The sequence below is a fragment of the Vulpes vulpes genome, chromosome 5 (assembly GCF_048418805.1).
Source record: "Vulpes vulpes isolate BD-2025 chromosome 5, VulVul3, whole genome shotgun sequence".
Classification (NCBI taxonomy): Eukaryota; Metazoa; Chordata; class Mammalia; order Carnivora; family Canidae; genus Vulpes; species Vulpes vulpes.
In genome coordinates, this window is record NC_132784.1 from 92,931,902 (window position 1) to 92,950,318 (window position 18,417).

An 18,417-nucleotide genomic window follows, 5' to 3' on the forward strand; every position below is an offset into this window, starting at 1 on the left:
CTAAAATAAATTTCTAGGTTTTCTTCAAAGAACCATTTTGTGTGCACAAACACCAAAAGCTGTGGGGTCCACTTGCAGAACCAATATCCTTCCTAGGAGACTGCTGCTTTATTTGCTCACAGGTACAAATTCACTTAAGAAAGGAACAGGAAGCGCCTGGGTGGCTCAGCCAGTTAAGTGTCTGCTTTTGGATCAGATTATGATCCTGGGGTCCTGGGATCAAGCCTTGCACTGGGCGCCAGCCTTGCACTAGGCTCCCTGCTCAGTGGGGAGTCTGCTTCTCCCTCTTCCTCTATTGCTCCCCATTTGCGCTCCCTTGCTCCCTCTGTCAAATAAGTAAATTAAAATCTTTAAAATAAATAAATTAAAAATGGATTGAGGGCTTTCTAATGGTAGGTACTGTTCGATATACTGGCACCTAGAAAGAACTTGTCCACTCCTAAATGTATCTTGTACTAAACAAAAATGGATAGAAAACAATACCACGCTTGTTCTTCTCCATTCCCCAGTGAATTAATGTGTGCAGTTGGTCTCACCGTGCTGATGACCGTGAGCACTGGGAGCCAGGCAGAAAGAGCCTCCTGCCTGACATCCTGGCAGCAGTACAAACCAGACTGGAATGTGCTATGTGATTCAGTGACACTTGGGGTGAAGGATGACTCATCCCTGACAGTTATAAACAAAAAGGGAAGCCAGCACTGTCTCCTGGAGACAAGGAGTGAAAAAGTAACAATTAATATAGAGAGGATGAGCCAGGCCTGTTCTGGGCCCTATTATGGCCACCTGAGAGGGAGGCCTGACCTTGGACGGTTTTGTAAAAGACTATTGGCCATCGTAGCACCTAGAATGGTGCTTGGCACTGTGTAAGCATCCAAGAAATACGTGTGGAATGAATGGATGAATAAATGACACCTTCACTACCTGCTCAAAACCATTTTCAATACTCATATGTAAAACTTCCTATCTTTCAACCCATATCCCACACACTTAGCTACAACTGCTGTTTGCCTCCTCCTCCAAGAATAAAGTGGTGAATAAGCATTTTGCTCCTAACTGACTCAGGGAAAAAGAATCTCAGGGAATAAGAGTATCCCCAGAATTCCCAGTGGGAGTCACAGTGAACTCCTAAAGAGATTTCTCTCATAGAATGCATTCTGCACAAATCTATGGAATCTACAGAGGTTGGTGTGTCAATCATCAATTTTCTCAGAAAAGATTAAGAGAATGAACAGAAAGGAGATTGTTACTCTGCAAACACTAGAACTGCCCTCTTAGGTTTTGTCTTTGATATAAAATGACATTGCCAAGAAGAAATCGCTTGATCGCTGAAGAAGCCTGACCACTTCCTAAAACACTGGCTCTTATGGCTCATGGCACGCCCCTGAAATTCAGTTCTGGCCAAGGACAAGTATATAAACTGATGGTTAAACATACGACTGCCAGGAGATCAGGCAGGTCACAAAGGTCTTTACTTACTCTACAGTTCTGAAGCCTTGGGTTGACAACACACAGAAAAGAAGTACACAACTACATAATATAGCCGTGCCCTTGCTCAGCAACTGACCACGTCGCACATGACCTCAATCCCTGTCCTCTAGTCTACCTACCTTTACTGTCCATTCTCCTCCCGTGTCATTCTCATGGGGCAGTTGAGATGTTTTTCCTGTTTGTTTTTACACAGGTTGATTTTTCTTCATTTTTACATGGTTCCCAGAAGGATTACTCTCAAGTACTAATTACATATGAAGGAAAATATGTCTCTGTTCTTGTTATTTCTGTAGAAAATACTTGGCTCACTACATATTGAATAGCCGCTATGTGATCTACCTTGTGGGTATTCGAACATCCAGTACACAGAGATACAGATGAAAGCAGGAATCTGAAGCTTTATTCTTGTCACTTACTAGATTCATCAAAGCAGAGACAAAGTGGTAAATGGAGAAGAGAGAAGGAGGAAGGGAAAACTTTACCTTTTAACCATATGACTTTTGTCTTATTTACCTTTTAATAACATCTTTCTCTTCTTTCATTACAAAGAACTTCATAATGAATGACGAAGAACTTTGACTCTAACTAGAGCAGAACAGTAATGATAGCTAAGTTGGAACCAGAAGGACTTAGGACTGACGAAAGGAAGGGATGGCTAACCATCCTAACCCCCATGGCTGTTAGGGAAGGGATGGGTGACTGAGAGAGGGATAAATTCTCTTCTCAAGGATGCTGATTAATACAGTCAAAGGGTGGAGGGAGTGGCACCTGGGTGGCTCAGTCATTTAAGAGTCTGCCTTCTGCTCGGGTCATGATCCAAGGGTCCTGGAATCGAATCCCGCATCAGGCTCCTGACTCAGCAGGAAGTCTGTTTTTCCCTCTCCCTTTGCCTACAGCTCCCCCTGCTTGTGTACTCTCTCTGTCTCAGATAAATAAAATCTTTTTTAAAAACGGGGGGGGGGGGTGAGGAGGAAGCTGGCTTATTCTGTGACAGACACTGTGCTACATCCTCACACACACCCTCATACTGCGGCCTCACACCAGTCCTAGAAGATATGGATTGCCCCCCCACCTTGCAAAAGAGGGAAACAGCCCAGTCACACCGTCAGTTAAATGACAAGCCAGGATGTACATCCAGGTCCACTAGACTATAAAGAGATGTTTTAACAGTTACTGAAGGTCCATGTGTGTCAAGAATTGTCTGGGTTGATGTTAGGCAGGTTCTGAAAGATTGAATAAAGGAAGGACAAGATGACTTTAGGGATCCTGACGATCCTAGTATTCTAGATGAAGAAATATATCCTACAAAGGAAAGGCTCTGCCATGAGGCAATCCTGCAGGGACTGATTGAGATACCATGAAAGAAGTCCAAAAGAGAACAATAGCCCAAACAACAGTTTCTGCCTGTTGACAGTATTTTCAGGCCCTGAGTCTCTGAATTCCCTACCCCTACCATCCTTGATTCAAGGTGAAACACACACAGATCTTTGAGGTGGTGAAAACAGGGAAGCCTCTGGGTGTAAGAAAGAGATAGATGGGACCCCAGAAACAACACAAGAGAGGAAGATTAAGACTATAACCTCTGCCAGATTTTCTCCCCAAGAGCTAACCTTGGGAGGCCACAAATGAATCACTGGTGGTAAACTGAAAAAACACAGCCTCAGATTCAAGCTGTCCTTTTTTTTTTTTTTTTTAAGATTATATATTTTTTTATTCATGAGAGACAGCGAAAGGCAGAGACATAGGCAGAGGGAGAAGCAGGTCCCCTGCAGGGAGCTGACATGGGACTGGATCCCAGGTCTCCAAGTTCACACCCTGCGCTGAAGGCGGTGCTAAACCAGCTAAATCACTGAGCAACCCAGGCTGCCCCAAGCTGTTCTTTTTTACTTTTATTTTAGTGAGCAGACGGATTTAAAACAACAACAACAAAACTTGCCTCTAAACCACCAACCTCCTTAATAGAGAAATTAACCTGCAACATACGCAGATACGCAGGATGCTTATATTCTACTACATCTGTTAGTATGTGTTCAGGGAGAGCCAAGAGAGATGTTAAATATGAAGGGTACAGGCTCACTGCCTAGAAGGAATTTATAATTTCGCATTTGCCTGAACTTCCAATACCCTTTTTTAACATAACACTTTAGCTCCCCTTTCTCTTTGCCCCGTATAATCACAGTTTCTTTACTGTAATTGTATTTCAAGAGTGCCATTCTCCATCATATACATATTACCCCAACTCTGGGTCTTTTCCCTTGGAAGGGCCATTTTTTTACCCAATTCCATATACTATCTCCTCTTAAAGGTTATCTTCTTGCCCCAAGGACCTTCACACAGCCTTCTTTCCGCCTTTTTACCAATCAACTGTTATCTTTCAATCTAGAGACATTCAAGATAAGATATGGTATCTAACTAAGGTGAACAACACACAACAGATTTAGTTTTATAGGCACCATCATAAATGCCAATGAATAGATAAAAATTGAGAGAGGCTAGTTTTCTAGCAACAATGTTGAGTGAATTTGGGGGTTAAAGTCTTGCATAAACCTTTGTCATTTTTAAGTAAAATCCTTTATAACAATTTTGGGTTGTGAAAGTATTAATGGCTGAGAACTTAGAAGTACCAATGTCTGTATGATATTAAAAATAGATTATTTCCATTGCCAGTTATTGACTGACTGAGGGTACTAGGGTTATAATGTAATTTTTTTTAAGATTTTATTTATTCATGAGAGACACACAGAGAGAGAAGCAGGCTCCATGCAGGGAGCCTGACACGGTACTCGATCCCGGGTCTCCAGGATCATGCCCCTGGCTAAAGGTGGCGCTAAACCGCTGAGCCACCTTGGCTGCCCAGTACTGAGGGTTATAAAGAGAAAACTTTACTATTCCAACTAGTTAGAGTTAAAAATAAAATTTACTTGCAAGTCACCAGACTGACTTGCAAACATGACAGTCTACCTCAGTTTTCTCAAAGATACCCCATCAGACATCATTCTGAGCAAAGAGTCATGTCAGCATGTGGCAGTCTGGCTGCCAGGTGACATGTACATCTGTCCAAAGGGTGGAGATAAACAGGCCAGCAGAACAACTGACAGCTCTGTAAGTTAACACAAGTGAAACACCACAGGCAGGCTACAGGAGTGCCCCCTCATACTGCGAACGTTTCATCATCTTAGCTCCTTGATACTCCCTTTTCTTATGGGTGTTCATGGGAAAAATACACACACACACATATCAAACTGAGGCAACTTAAAGCAGACACTCGTGTTCCACTGGACTCCTAAGAAGGGGTGGTAGTAAACATGCCAGGTAGGGGGTAGGGGAAGTATATATATGTGGAGACAGACCTAGTAAGTCTGGTCAATGGTGAAATGTGCTGCCAGTTGGAAAATTACTATGTTTCCACATGAAATGAGGTTACAGAAACTAACAGTGTGATGGTGTTCCTCTGCCGTTGAATTATGAACTGAAAATCTCAGGAGACCCAGAGCTAAAAAGCTGGGAATACCGAGCACTGTGGGTCCACATGGGTTAGCCTATTCTGGAACACACTGAAACTGGCTAATTTATGAGGACTTTAAAGCACCGTATGAGAAGAATGACCATTGTATAAGGGGGTAGTGGGAAACTCTGCTTTGATAATCTGACAGTTGAAAATGAACATCTCATTTCCCCTAATTCAGTCTTGGTTTCCTTGAGCTAAGTTTTCCTTTCTTTACCACCCTCTTTGCAAACCAAATGCAATGTCTGTTTAGAGCTATCTCACTGGTCCTAAATATAGCTGGAATTAAACAAAAAGATCTTTTTCACTGACACAAAAATCTTCAAAATTAGCTAGGAAGAGCCCCTGGCTATGAGCCCCCAGCACTGAGGCCCATGAGTGTAATGAAGACAGGAGCCCGACTGTAGTGGGAGAGCAGGGCCTGAGCTCCACAAAGGCTACTCAGGCTTCCCTGAGGCCTGGCATCAAGGGGTTCCAAACTTAGAACCGTTGGGGCCCGTTGCTATTTCTACATCAAAACCACTGGAGAATAAAGCAGATGCAGAGAAATATTGGCTAAGGAAGTCTCAAAAACCACATGAAACAGAACATAAGAGGCTAGAGAATTCCTCAAGACAAGAGAAGAATATTCCTCAAGAAAGAAAATATGTATTTCAGCTGTACAGAGAGAAAGCTGATCTGGTATACTGACTTCCCAACCAAGTAGCCTCCTCAACCAGGAGCTCAGTGCAGTGCTTCACACACTTCAGGAGCAGGCCAGGGGAGCTCTCCCCGGTGAGCTGTGTGCTCAGATGTGCGCCTGGGGAACGGCTCTCCTTCTCCTGCCTTGCACTTGCTCCAATTGCCTCAATTCATGGAACAAAAGTAAATGAGCATTAAAAATTAAAACCAATAAAATGAAGGGACCCAGAGAAATCAATCAAGTGATGTGCTTCTCCTGCACATGGCTTTGTTCACATTCCAAGATTGTTTTTTAAAAGGCAAGAAAAGGAAGAACCACCACCCAACCTATAGCAAGCAGTCAGGAAAGCTACTAACAGTGTTTTTTAAGCAGTAACACAGAATGTAGCAGCTACGATCATTTTTTTAAAATGAAATCAAATAAAATAGACAATAGTGTGTTTTATAAAAAGTAAAAGTATTGTTTCATGAAATGTTATTTTTTTTTAATTTTTATTTATTTATGATAGTCACACACACAGAGAGAGGCAGAGACATAGGCAGAGGGAGAAGCAGGCTCCATGCACCAGGAGCCCGACGTGGGATTCGATCCCAGGTCTCCAGGATCGCACCCTGGGCCAAAGACAGGCGCCAAACCGCTGCGCCACCCAGGGATCCCTGAAATGTTATTTTAATGTGTATTGTATATTGTATATACGTACTAGATCCTGTTAGAAAATATTATTTCTTACACTGAATGAAATCATACGTGCATATACATACATACATACATATATATATATATATAAATACACACACACACATATACATATAAATTTTTTAGAGTAAACTCTACACCCAATGTGGGGCTCAAACTTACAACTCCAAGATCAAGATCATGCTCTACCAACTGAGCCAGCCAGGTGACCCCAGTGAAAGAAACTCTAGAAAAGTCTGGAAAGCCATTGGAACCTGAAGGAACCAGATTGGACCAGTATGTCAGAGAGATTGTGTATGGCTTAAATACTTATGAACTACAAAGAAGTTCATAGCCAAGCCAGCAGCCTCAGTCAAAAAACAAGGATTACTGTCAGAGCTATTTGTCAGCGTTATGCAAGAACCCTCTCAGCATCCTGGACTTAAGGAGTACAAGCTCTCACTCTGAAAATGGAGGAAAGTACCACTGAAACTCTGCTCCAAGAAAATGCTGGCTTGTGTACATAGCCCCTCTAGCATTTATCAAGATAAAGGAAATCTGGTCTCTGGAAGGAAAGGAGATGACAGTTTCTAGCTCTAGAGTGTCAGAGGCCGTGGCCACAACCAAAGGACTCATTCATTGACTGGGAGATCAGGCTTTTTAGAACAGGGGTAGGTGCAGAGGTTGTAAGAAAGAAGAAACAAAACTTCCTAGTCCTGTTAACCTAGCCCTTCCTTCCTGGCACGGCTAATCAAGGTGATGGGACTCTGTTCTGAGCAGGTCTGCATTCTTTTCATCTTACCCACTCCTGACCCCTGTTATAGTCACATTCTTTGCTGATCCCCACTCAGTCTAATCACATAGCCCGACCCCAGCTGTAGAGGAGAGGAAGCCTAGCACAAGAGTTGAATCCTTCGTAAGTAGAGATATGAATACCAGATAATAGTCGATATGATCTCTTAGAAGACACCACAAGAGCTGTGCTCTCTCTTAGAGGAGTTTACTTCAAGAGAGAAGTCAAGAAGATATCCTTTAAGATGATAGGATCTCCCTATCTCCTTACACTGAGCCAGATCTGTCCCCAGGTTCTCCAATTCCTTAGGAAGTCGGAGATATGATCTGTCCCACTTAGTAAATAATGGCTAGATCTAAGGAAAAACTCACAGAATTCTTTATTTGGTCTCAACTTGATTAGGAGCATGAATAATCCACCATCTTACCATTCCTTTCAGACAGGGATGGCTGTAGACAATTCTAGCAATGCCTTCCTGCTGAGAAATGAAAAAGGATTTCTGGCCCTGATCATAATTACTCTGTAAAAGCCTGTCGAGATGCAAGCAGCACATTCCTTCTATTGTAGAAAGGGAGATAAGGGGGCAAGGAGATAAGTGAATAGCTTAGGGTCCTGCTGCGTTCAGGCCTTGTCTGTTTTTCAACTTCCTAGATTATGTGCTCCATCAGCTAATGCTCAGAGCCCAGACTATATATTGCCAAATCACTCTGTGAGAAAGCTCAAATCAGGAAAAGCTGGTACATATGTGAGCAATTGTTGTATAATTCCGAGACTGGTACCTGTAAGAGAGCGTGGTGCATCGTCACCTCCAGTTCAGCTAAAACATGGGCAGCGTCCTCACTGTCCTCTTGGACCTCCAAATCCTCCTCAGGGATGGTGTCCCAGTTGCCCTGGTGAGCAACTAACGTGTGAACTAGTTCATACTGGCCAGGGAGTGCCAGGCTGACCCGAGTCTGAGTCCCATAGGTGAAGCGGAGGCGTCGAAGCTTACAGTTCTCCTCACTGCCCAGCCTGGTGGTGGGAAGCACCTGCACCCCCAACAGCAGGTTCAACAGCTGGCACTTGACATTACAATCCTGGCCGAGGATCAAGATGCAGGGAAGGCAGTCCACAATCTGCTGGAGGTACTTCTCTTCCTTAGGTGGGAAGGCAATGCAGCTCAGCTGGCCTGGTTGGGGAAGGGGAGGATGGAGAAGGAAAAAGGAGTACAGAGAGACAGTGAGGAGGGGTAGACGGAGACTCTCCCAGAGACCCAGTCAGGATGGCAGGGCCCCAGGTTAGAAATTTCTAGAGAGCTCTTGGTTGGAGGAGACATCAGGAAAACATCTTGGTCAGAAAAGACTCCTCAAATATCAAACAGAAGTCCCCTTCCTGACTTGTCCCCAGAGCAACTGTCTCTACCTAGAAAGGTGTCAGTGACCTGATCCCTCCCCGCTCCTTTTTCATCCAGTGAATGACCAGCCCACATACACAAGGACTCCATTACAATCATAAGGTCCTTAAACAGACAGGGCCACTAAAGACTCCACTAACTAGGACATGAATCCAAGAAGAAACCATATCTAAAGATGTCAAAATGAAAACCTTCGTGACAGAAGACCTAACACTTGAACATAGAAGGCTCCTTTATATGTCTCTACCATCTGCAGTTTTAGCTGCTTACTTTCCTCATTTATGACATCTTTTATAACTAAATGTGTGAGCTAATCTTTCCTAGGTATGTGTGTGAAAACAAATCTTTACATATACATACATCAAGATACAATGTTACTTGAGTTTGCATTATTTCCAGAATCTTTTCCAGTTCATATCTCTAATAGCTGGTGACAGCATCCCAGCTGCCATGTCTGACTGAGTTAAGACAAAGGGAGGAACTGCCTGTTAGGGGAAAATCCAGGTAAATCGAGGAAGAACATGATCTAGCTCAGAAACATCCACTTAGGGTAACCAAGCTCATCTAAATGGTGAGCTTCCACAAACACATTAAATGGTGTTCAAGAGAGAAGGCAAAGCCTCCTAAAGTAGGAGAAACTGCTGTCTGGGAAAAGGAACCAGGAATGCATTGACCTGAAAGTGTCAGATTCTGAATGCAATCATTTGGTTCAGAGGCACTTATTTGGTTCAGGGGCCACTCCTTTGTGTGATTCAGGCAACCCCTGTGTTTATTCATGAAGACACAGACACAGGGTTCTTAGGCTGTAAGAAGCCTGATCTCTGGGCCAAATAGAACCTTACTGAAACTTGGTGTAGCACCAACTGAAAAGTATTCATTTTCATCACTTTGCCCTGAGCTGTTAAACTATCCATACCCTATTTGTGAAAGGGAGGTCTGATTTAATTAAGAGGCTCTTCTACTTCAGTTTGTATCTATCTATCCTGTTACAAATCGTCAAACACCTCCTTCTTTTCCACAAATGGCACCACCAAAAGGTTTCAAGAAGGTTTTGCTTTCACCCAAACCCCTCCATGCATTACATTAAGCCTGTCCTTTCATGTCTGTCTGTAAGTCCATCACCTGGCCTGCTTATGTACATCAGGATACCAAGACAAGGAAATCGATTCTTCTGGGAAAGAGACCAGTTCCTTTGAAAAGGCAAGGAATGGTAACAGAGAGCCTAACTGTATTCAAGGCATTTACCAACCACAAGAGTAACACACCGGACCACTGGTCTAATCTTTGACCCACAATCTAAAACCAAGGGAACAGGGATCCCTGGGTGGCTCAGCGGTTTGGTGCCTGCCTTTGGCCCGGGGCGCGATCCTGGAGTCCCGGGATCAAGTCCTGCATCAGGCTCCTGGCATGGAGCCTGCTTCTCCCCCCTCCTGTGTCTCTGCCTCTCTCTCTCTCTAAATAAAAAAAATAAAATAAAATAAAACCAAGGAGACAGGGGTGTCTGGCTGGCTCAGTCAGCAGAGCATGCAACCCTTGATCTTGGGGTTGTGAGTTCAAACCCTATATTCAGTGCATAGTTTACTTAAATAAAATCTCTAAAATAAATAAATAAAAGCAAGGGGATGTAGCCAATTGCTTGTGTGGCCACTGAGCAAGTAGCAATGGGCTAGTCCTGAGTCCCTTCATATCTTGTTCACAACTAAACAACACTTACCAGAGTCTATTCTAGTTATCCATTTATAATGATCGAAAGCAGGAAGAACCATCATACTTTTCTCTGTATCCTCAACACCTAACACAGTGACTGACACTTAGTAAGTACTCAAGTTATGCACTTGTTTGCTCTATGTAAGAACCCGTTTACTGTGGAGAATGATCTATTGAAAGCTATAAGTAGTTCCACTAAGTACTCAGAAAGGTCCAGGGGCAATGGTCATTCCCAAAAACCTTCATCTCAACACAGAATGGACGTGGACAACAGAATAGGACCTCTCAGTTCACCTCAAAGAATTTAACTACAATGGTGTCAGCGTGAGCTGTGAGCAAGGTAGATTCACCAGACAGAATCACTTTCAGCCATCCTTTCTTATCCCTTCCTCTTTTTCCAGTGCCGCTCAGATGCTCAGAGAGGCGCCCAGGTATAATAAGCCCACACTGACAACCTTCATAACTCCTACAACATAAGTTGATATATAATTTTAAAAAGAAGCTAAAATGAACGTGAAGAGTGGGTAACATAGAACTAACACCAGCTCATCATTTTACAGGACCAGAGGGTGAGATCACAAAACCTCTGGGACAAAATGTCAACTATAGGAAAGCTAGTAAAACATGCTGCATCAGCCAAAACCAGAGGAGACACACCCCATTAATAATCATCTGACCCAAATGATCACCCTCCCCCTCCATCTGTCGTGACAAAAACAGCTACTACAACTAAACCACCATAGACCAGGGCCATGGGAGAGGGGGCTGGTGCTGAGCCCAGTTTTAATTTTCATTTCCATGCATTCCACTGGGGTTCTTCATGCAAATAGTGGACTGAAGAAAATCTGCAATATGGGTATTGCCATCATTTTTCAGTACGTCACTATTCAAGCTCTTTGCTTCCACCACTAATCGTTAGCTTTTCCACTTTTAGATCTCTGGCATAGGTCTACCAGATTTGAATAAGGGCACAAACAGAAATAGTCAACACTAGATCGTTTCCCTCCCTGCCTCTCCCAGGCAAATGGTCCAGGAGGGAGGAGCAAAGCATGCAAGAGAAAAAGCATGAGGAAGAAGGGCAGATTGTGAATCCCAGGCTCCACTGCTCACTAGCTCTGTGACTTTGCCAATTCATTTGAGTTTTCTTGGCCTTGGATTTCTCATCCGTGAACTCAGGGAGGTGCATGACATCATCTTTAACATCCTTTCCAGTTCTAAAATTCCAGGACGCCATCAGGTTTTAACTGGTGCAAGAAAAACCATTGAGGGGGACGGATGGTTGGGCTGGTTGTTTTTATCTTAAATTATCTGTGAATTTAATCATGCTAGCTCTCCCTGGACTACTATAACAACAGATCAAAAAGTTGACTGAACTAACCAAGGGCTCTGAGGACCTACGGAGAAGTGCAGTTTCAGCAGCTCTATAAAGAAGAGATTCCAAACTCTGGCCTGACAGTAGGAGGGAGGAAGAAAACCTGCTTCAGAGCTGGAGCAGCTGCCTCACAGATAGTTTAAGGACTTCTGAGTTAATCGGGTTTTCTTTTGTAATTAATATAACAGCATCTGCATCTGGGGCTGCCAGAAGGGACCAGCAGGGCTTCTCAGCTGGAGCACATTAACCCTGCCAGCTCTAGCTGCAGGAAAATTCAACTCAAGTTGTCTAACGTGCAAGCCAAGGCTCTTTTTTTTTTTTCCTTGATGCTTCTTAAATACAGATCATTTTGATCAGGGTTACTTCTAAACAGAGGTTTCTAACTAGAAGGGGGAGGAGAAAATCAACTATAGCAGCAACCCGTTTTATTTCTTTTTAATCACAAAGGGGAGCAATATATACCACCCCAAGATAAGTCTCTTTGGCACATCATTTTAAGCTGGTTGTTTTTAAACGAACAGCAGACACAGATGAAACTCTGAAAACTGAGCACAAGTTACCCTGTTACACTTACAGTAGTAAACTGAGGACTCTCCATTGCAAGAGTGTCTCCCTTTCTGTACCAGGAAGAGAAAGACGAGTCTAAATCTCTAGAGACCCTTATCTTAACTCATAACGTTTACCCTTTTCACAGTGTTCCTCCTGGTAACCTCCCATAACTGACCCCCGCCCAGCCTCAATATCTTTGTCTTTAGCTGGAAATGTTTAAGGTGGTGGCATAGGGTCTTTTTGGAATTTCTCCTGGAGGAAAAACAGGCATACAGGAGGTATACACATTATTAAACTTGTTTTTCTCCTGTGAATGTGTCTTTTTATCACAGGGGTGTCTTGGCCGAGAACCAAGAAGGGCAAAGGAAAACGTACTCCCCTCCCCCCAGTAACATTTACTAAGTCATTTCTAGTAACAGTCTCTAATTTGCCTCATCTCATTTAATGCAATTCTACCAGACAAGGACTATTATTATCCCCATTTACAGATGAGGAGCCAGTAGTTTAAAAAACAAAACGAAACAGAGCCCATGTTTCTCATTTATCGAGGCAGATAAGAGACTGGAGCACAGGACGGTATAAGCGCTGGACCTAGGTGTTAGGGGCCAGCTCAATACGTGTTGGTCGGGCAGCGCGGATGGCTCAGCGGTTTAGCACTGCCTTCAGCCCAGGGCGTGATCCCGGATACCTGGCATCAAGTCCCACATTGGGCTCCCTGCGTGGAGCCTGCTTCTCCCTCTGCCTCTGCCTCTCTCTCTGCGTCTCTCATGAATAAATAAATAAAATATTTTAAAAATAAAAATACATGGTGGTCAACAGTGGCCATGAAGGTTGACCCAAAGGCTCACTTGACACACAGCATTGTAAGAAGAGCCCTCTGACTTCCCCTTTTTCTTCCTGAAAGCAGGAGATAAAACCCCCATCGGATGATGAACTCCCTACACTAGAAGGAAAGCAACATTCTTATCTACAGAGACCTGGAGTCGAGGCCAAGAAAAATCAGAACAAATAAGTCTTGTTAAACTAACCCTTATCTTCCTAGTTACTTTTCCACCACTAACTGCCCTAGCCCAACCCACTGTGTCTTGTCACATTTTCATAATTTACTTCTCTTTGTCCAATTCAGTTTGCAGGGGCCCCTGGGTGGTTGAGCATCTGCCTCTGGCTCAGGGTGTGATCCTTGGGTCCTGAGATCCAGTCCCACATGGGGCTCCCTGCAGGTAGCCTGCTTCTCGCTCTGCCTGTGTCTCTGCCTCTCTCTGTGTCTCTGTGTCTCTGATGAATAAATATACAAAATCTAAAAAAAATAAAATCTAAAATAAAATTCATTATGTAAATGTTCAGCTCTGCTTCTTTGAGTCTTCATCTCTTGTGGGGACTCCATGTACATGTAAAACGTAATAAAACATGTATGCTTTTCTCTTGTGTACCCGCTTACATCAGTTTAATTCTTAGGCCCGGCTGGAGACTCCAGAAAGACAGAGAAACTTTTCCTCCCCTACACTCACTACCACATTTTTCCTAATTAGGAAACAAATATAATTTGGTGATTGCAGGACACCAATTTATTTTTTTTTTTTTTGAGATTTATTTATTTGAGAGTGTGTACTGCCACCCAGGTGCCCCAGGAACCCAATCTAAAGCAGACTGATAGAGGTGCCTGGGTGGCTCAGTTGGTTAAGTATATGTCTTCTGCCTGGGCTGTAATCTTGGGGTCCTGGGATTGAGCTGGGCAGGGAGTCTGCCTCTTCCTCTCCCCCTGTCCTTCCCTCGCATTCTCTCTTGCTCTGCTATCTCTCTCTCAAACAAGTATATGAAACCTTTAAAATAAATAAATAAATAAATAAAGCAGGCTGGCAGTCTCTATGAAAACGGTCAAGTTTCATACAGACCCTCTCAAGGGCACTGGGTGGCTCAGTGGTTGAGCGGCTGCCTTCGGCTCAGGACACGATCCTAAGGTCCTGGGATTGAGTCCAGCATCAGGCTCCCCACGGGAAGACTGCTTCTCCCTCTGCCTGTGTTTCTGCCTCCTCTCTCTGTGTGTCTCTCATAAATAAATAAATAAAATCTCAAAAAAAAAAAAAAAAAAAGCTCTTAAAATCACGAGGAATAAATAAAGCCTGGGGGGATAAAGCACACTAGCTGGTGCACATTTTTAAACAAAGTTGTTATTCTGCCTAAGATCTCTAAAGTCCCTTTTCTAAAAAAAAAAAAAAAAAAAAAAAAAAAAAAAAAAAAGGAGGGGGGTGGGGCACTTGGGTGGTTTGGTCAGTTGAGCATCAATTCTTGATTTCAGCTTAGGTCATGATCTCAGGGTCATGGGATCAAGCCACATTTTGGGCTCCACACTCAACACAGGGTCTGCTTGAGATTCCCCCTCTCAGGCTCCCTTTGCCCCTCCCATCACTGTATACTTGCTCTAAAATAATAGTAAATCTTTATTTTTTTTTTAAGATTTTATTTATTTATCCATGAGAGACACACAGAGACAGGCAGAGACACAGGCAGAGGGAGAAGCAGGCTCCATGCAAGGAGCCTGATGTGGGACTCGATCCTGGAACTCCAGGATCACTCCCTGAGCCAAAGGCAGATGCTCAACCACTGAGCCACCCAGGTATCCCTAAAATAATAGTAAATCTCTAAAAAAATAAAAATAAAAATATATTTTCAGAGAAATTTTTCATGCTTCTCTTTATCCTTTGCATTTGAGGTTAAGACTATTATAAACAGGAAGAACTGGAGGGAAGAAATGCTAATGACCTTTTGATGTCTCTAGTGACCCATTAGGATAGGTACTTTATTTAAATTGTTTTTGGAGTGGGGACACCTGGGTGGCTCAGTGGTTGAATGTCTGCCTTCAGCTCAGAGCGTGATCCTGGAGTTCCAGGATCAAGTCCCACATTGGGCTTCCTGCAAGGAGCCTGCTTCTCCCTCTGCCTGTGTCTCTGCCTCTCTCTGTGTGTCTCTCATGAATAAATAAAATCTTTAAATAAAATAAGTTGGTTTTGGAGTAATGGCAATGGATCCATGTCAATGCATGCTCCTTGCCTGTTTTCCATTCCCATCACTAATACACACTGGAGAGGTGAGGGCCAGGGTGGGTGCAATCCATGGCCAAGGTAGGGAAGGCCTGACATGGAGTAGGTGAATGGGACTCTACCTTGGTCTTCTCATACTATGACCACTCACAGGCAGTTCGGGTCCCAATAGTTACTTCTGCCAGCCTTGTTCCTGGCACCTGAAGATTTCCCTCCACTGGGTCCAGTTTGTTTACCTTGCTTTTAACAGTGAACTTGTAGTCCTCTCGGAAAGGGAGTAACATATACAGGGTTTTATGGGAGAATTTAATAATTCGCTCAAGTAATCAGTGACACAAATATGCATTTCCACAAATAAGCAGTGAGACATTTTTATTTCTTACGAACTACATGTGCCAAGAGTAAAGAAAAGGACAAACTCCTAAATTGAGAAATGAATGTCATACAATTTTTCTACTACCATCAATTCTACTACAAGCTTCAAAGTACTGAGCTACAAAAATCCCGGGAGCTGCGAGAACGGACTCTGCCACGAAACATTTATTTATCATTCCCAAGCAAGCTCTGACCGTCAGCCCAATTTACAAGATTCTGAATTACGGAGGAGACATTAGGAGCCCAGGAGAATTTAAGGAAAACATACCCAAATAGTCTGGTTTTCAGGATCCTCAGATCCAAGCAGTACAAGGACATTGTGGTAGAAGGGAATGGTTTTTGGAGGTTAGAGATTGAGATGTTCTCAAGTAGCCTAAGCTCTTGGTGAAAGCTGAAAAGTCAAGCTGGCAGAAATGTCAGTAAGTTTTCCTACCTGGAGGCCATGTAAAGGTCTCTAAGAGTTTTTAAGAAGTAGATTGTCCTGGAATCTGGAAGAGAGAGATGGCCACCGCCCCCAGAAGCTTATATACCATGGTAGCCCTGAAATGAAGAGCTCACACTCAGCAGCCTGCTGACAAGTTCCCTTCTGGGCAAAACTCAGCTACAGAGGGAACAGAAAGGCAGCGGGCAGCTGTAGCTTATGGGATGCAGAGATGGAAGCAGCTCCTCTAAGGAAGCCAACCCCAAGCTTCACAGAGGGCTTACTTAGCGTCTGTCATTTGGTAGGTAGCCTCTGATACCTAGTAACCATTACGAATGATTCCATGATGGGAATGGGTCAAAAGGACACAGGAACCAGCTCAGAGTGGGGCTCACTGACCAAATCAGGGACAATTAGGCATAAACATTCTCTTAAATGATAGCAAGGGATTATAATTCACTGAAAAAAATTCGTAAGTCCACACTGGTATAAACTGCTAAGCAAAAAAGGAAAGTGTGGGCGTAGGCACCTGGGTTGCTCAGTTGGTAAAGCATCTGCTTCAATTCAGGTCATGATCTCAGGGTTCTGGGATCAACCCATGCATCCATCAGGCTCCCTGCTCAACCGAGAGTCTGCTTCTCCCTCTCCCTCTGCCCCTCCCCCCACCACTTGTGTGCTTTTTCAAATAAATAAATAAATAAATAAAATCTTTAAAAACAAAAAAGGGAAAAGGAAAACCCTTCCTTACCATAGAATACCAATTAAGAAATACAGAAGGGACAATGGATAAGAAAATCTCACTAAGCCAAGTGGGAGTTGTCAATGGGTGCTAAGGTCTAGTGGAAGGAGTTGTTTTCAGGAACAGGATTCTTAGTGAAATCTTAGAACACCTCCCACAAAAGACTAATCAACTGCAAAGGGGAAAAAAAAAAAAAGGTGACTTTAAGGTGGAGAGACCTAGAGGACACTAACACGACCAGTGATCAAGCTTAACACCTCCAGGGATGTTACAATCTTCAAGGACTAAGCGGTACAGACGAACTCTTAGCTCCAATGCTAAAAGTTACCTATAACCATCCAGTTCATTGAACAAGAAACCACCAGAAGCAGCATGACTTCACACTGCTTGCAGAGGTCCCTTCTGATCACTCAGCAGTAGGAAACATATCTCCACCTCTTCTGAAGGACAAGCCTCCTTACTATCTAACTACTTGTATCCTATAGTTTCCAAGGATGGAAAGGAAAACATGTTTCCAAGTTGAGGTAGCAGAACTCCTCCATTTCTTTCCATGGAATAAGAGGCAGCAGAACAAGCCAATCACTCCCTCAGGAGAAACTGAAACAGGTTCCCCCAGTGGGGTCTCATATGCCCAAAGAGTAAATTACTTTTCTCCTACTGGCTGTTTCCCCTCTACATTCCCCCCTGCACCTATATATCTCCATAATATTATAAGTTAAGGCTAGGGCTGCCTGGGTCGCTCAAGAGGTTGCACACACCTGGCTCTTGGTTTTGGGTCAGGTCATGATCTCAGGGTCATGGGATTGAGCCCTCCCATAGGGCTTCATTCTCAGCAGGGAGTCTGCTAGAGATTCTCTCTTCCTTTCCCCCTGCCCCTCCCCCTGGCTCTCTAAGTAAATAAAACTTTTAAAAAGGTTGGGTGGGGGGCCTGGGTGACTCAACCAGTTGAACCTCCTACTCTCAGTTTCTGCTCGGTCATGATCTCAAGAGTCCTAGGATCCAGTCCCTTCAGGCTCTGTGCCTCAGTGGGGGAGCCTGCTGAGGATTCTCTCTCTCAAATAAATTAATCTTTTTTTTTCCAAATAAATTAATCTTTAAAAAGTTAAGGCTACAGTATGTTGTACAGAATATATTAAAAAATACACTCCATATTGGCTCAGACACTGTCCCTCTAATTTAAATAGTGAGCTTTTATTCATTTTTAAAAATATTTTTTAAAATATTTTATTTATTCATTCATGAGAGACAAGGAGAGAGGCAGAGACATAGGCAGGGGGAGAAGCAGAGTTCCCCAAGGGGAGCCCAATGCAGGACTTGATCCCAGGACCCCAGGATTATGACCTGAGCCGAAGGCAGATGGCTCAACCACTGAGCCACCCAGGTGCCTGTGAGCTTTTATTCAAATCAGTCTTGAATCTAGCTGCATTTATGACAGGCCCTTAGTCTTTGCTTTGGAAAGTTTGGCTTGATTAAAAAAAAAAAAAAAAAAAATCCTGGGAAATGTAATTCTCTCCCTATCACATCAACTGGAAAGGGTAAAAACACCATAAAATATGTCCAGCATAAATAAGGCACTAGAGTTCTTAATCTGATGAAGCCAAAGTTGGACTTGGGTTTGTCTGGGTTTTTTTTAAATCTAAATAAAGAATGGGATAAAAGCATTTTTAAAAAACAAGTGTT

The 18,417-nt window shown here is 43.3% G+C and overlaps 1 protein-coding gene across 1 annotated transcript in view; it reads right to left on the minus strand.

Annotated features, from left to right (window-relative positions):
• DSTYK (dual serine/threonine and tyrosine protein kinase) overlaps window positions 1–18,417 on the minus strand; it is a 50,301-nt gene that overhangs the window by 23,391 nt on the left and 8,493 nt on the right. The window contains exon 2 of the mRNA XM_072759423.1: window positions 7,923–8,311. Within this exon, the coding sequence (XP_072615524.1) occupies window positions 7,923–8,311 (389 nt within the window). The remainder of the gene's footprint in view (window positions 1–7,922; window positions 8,312–18,417) is intronic.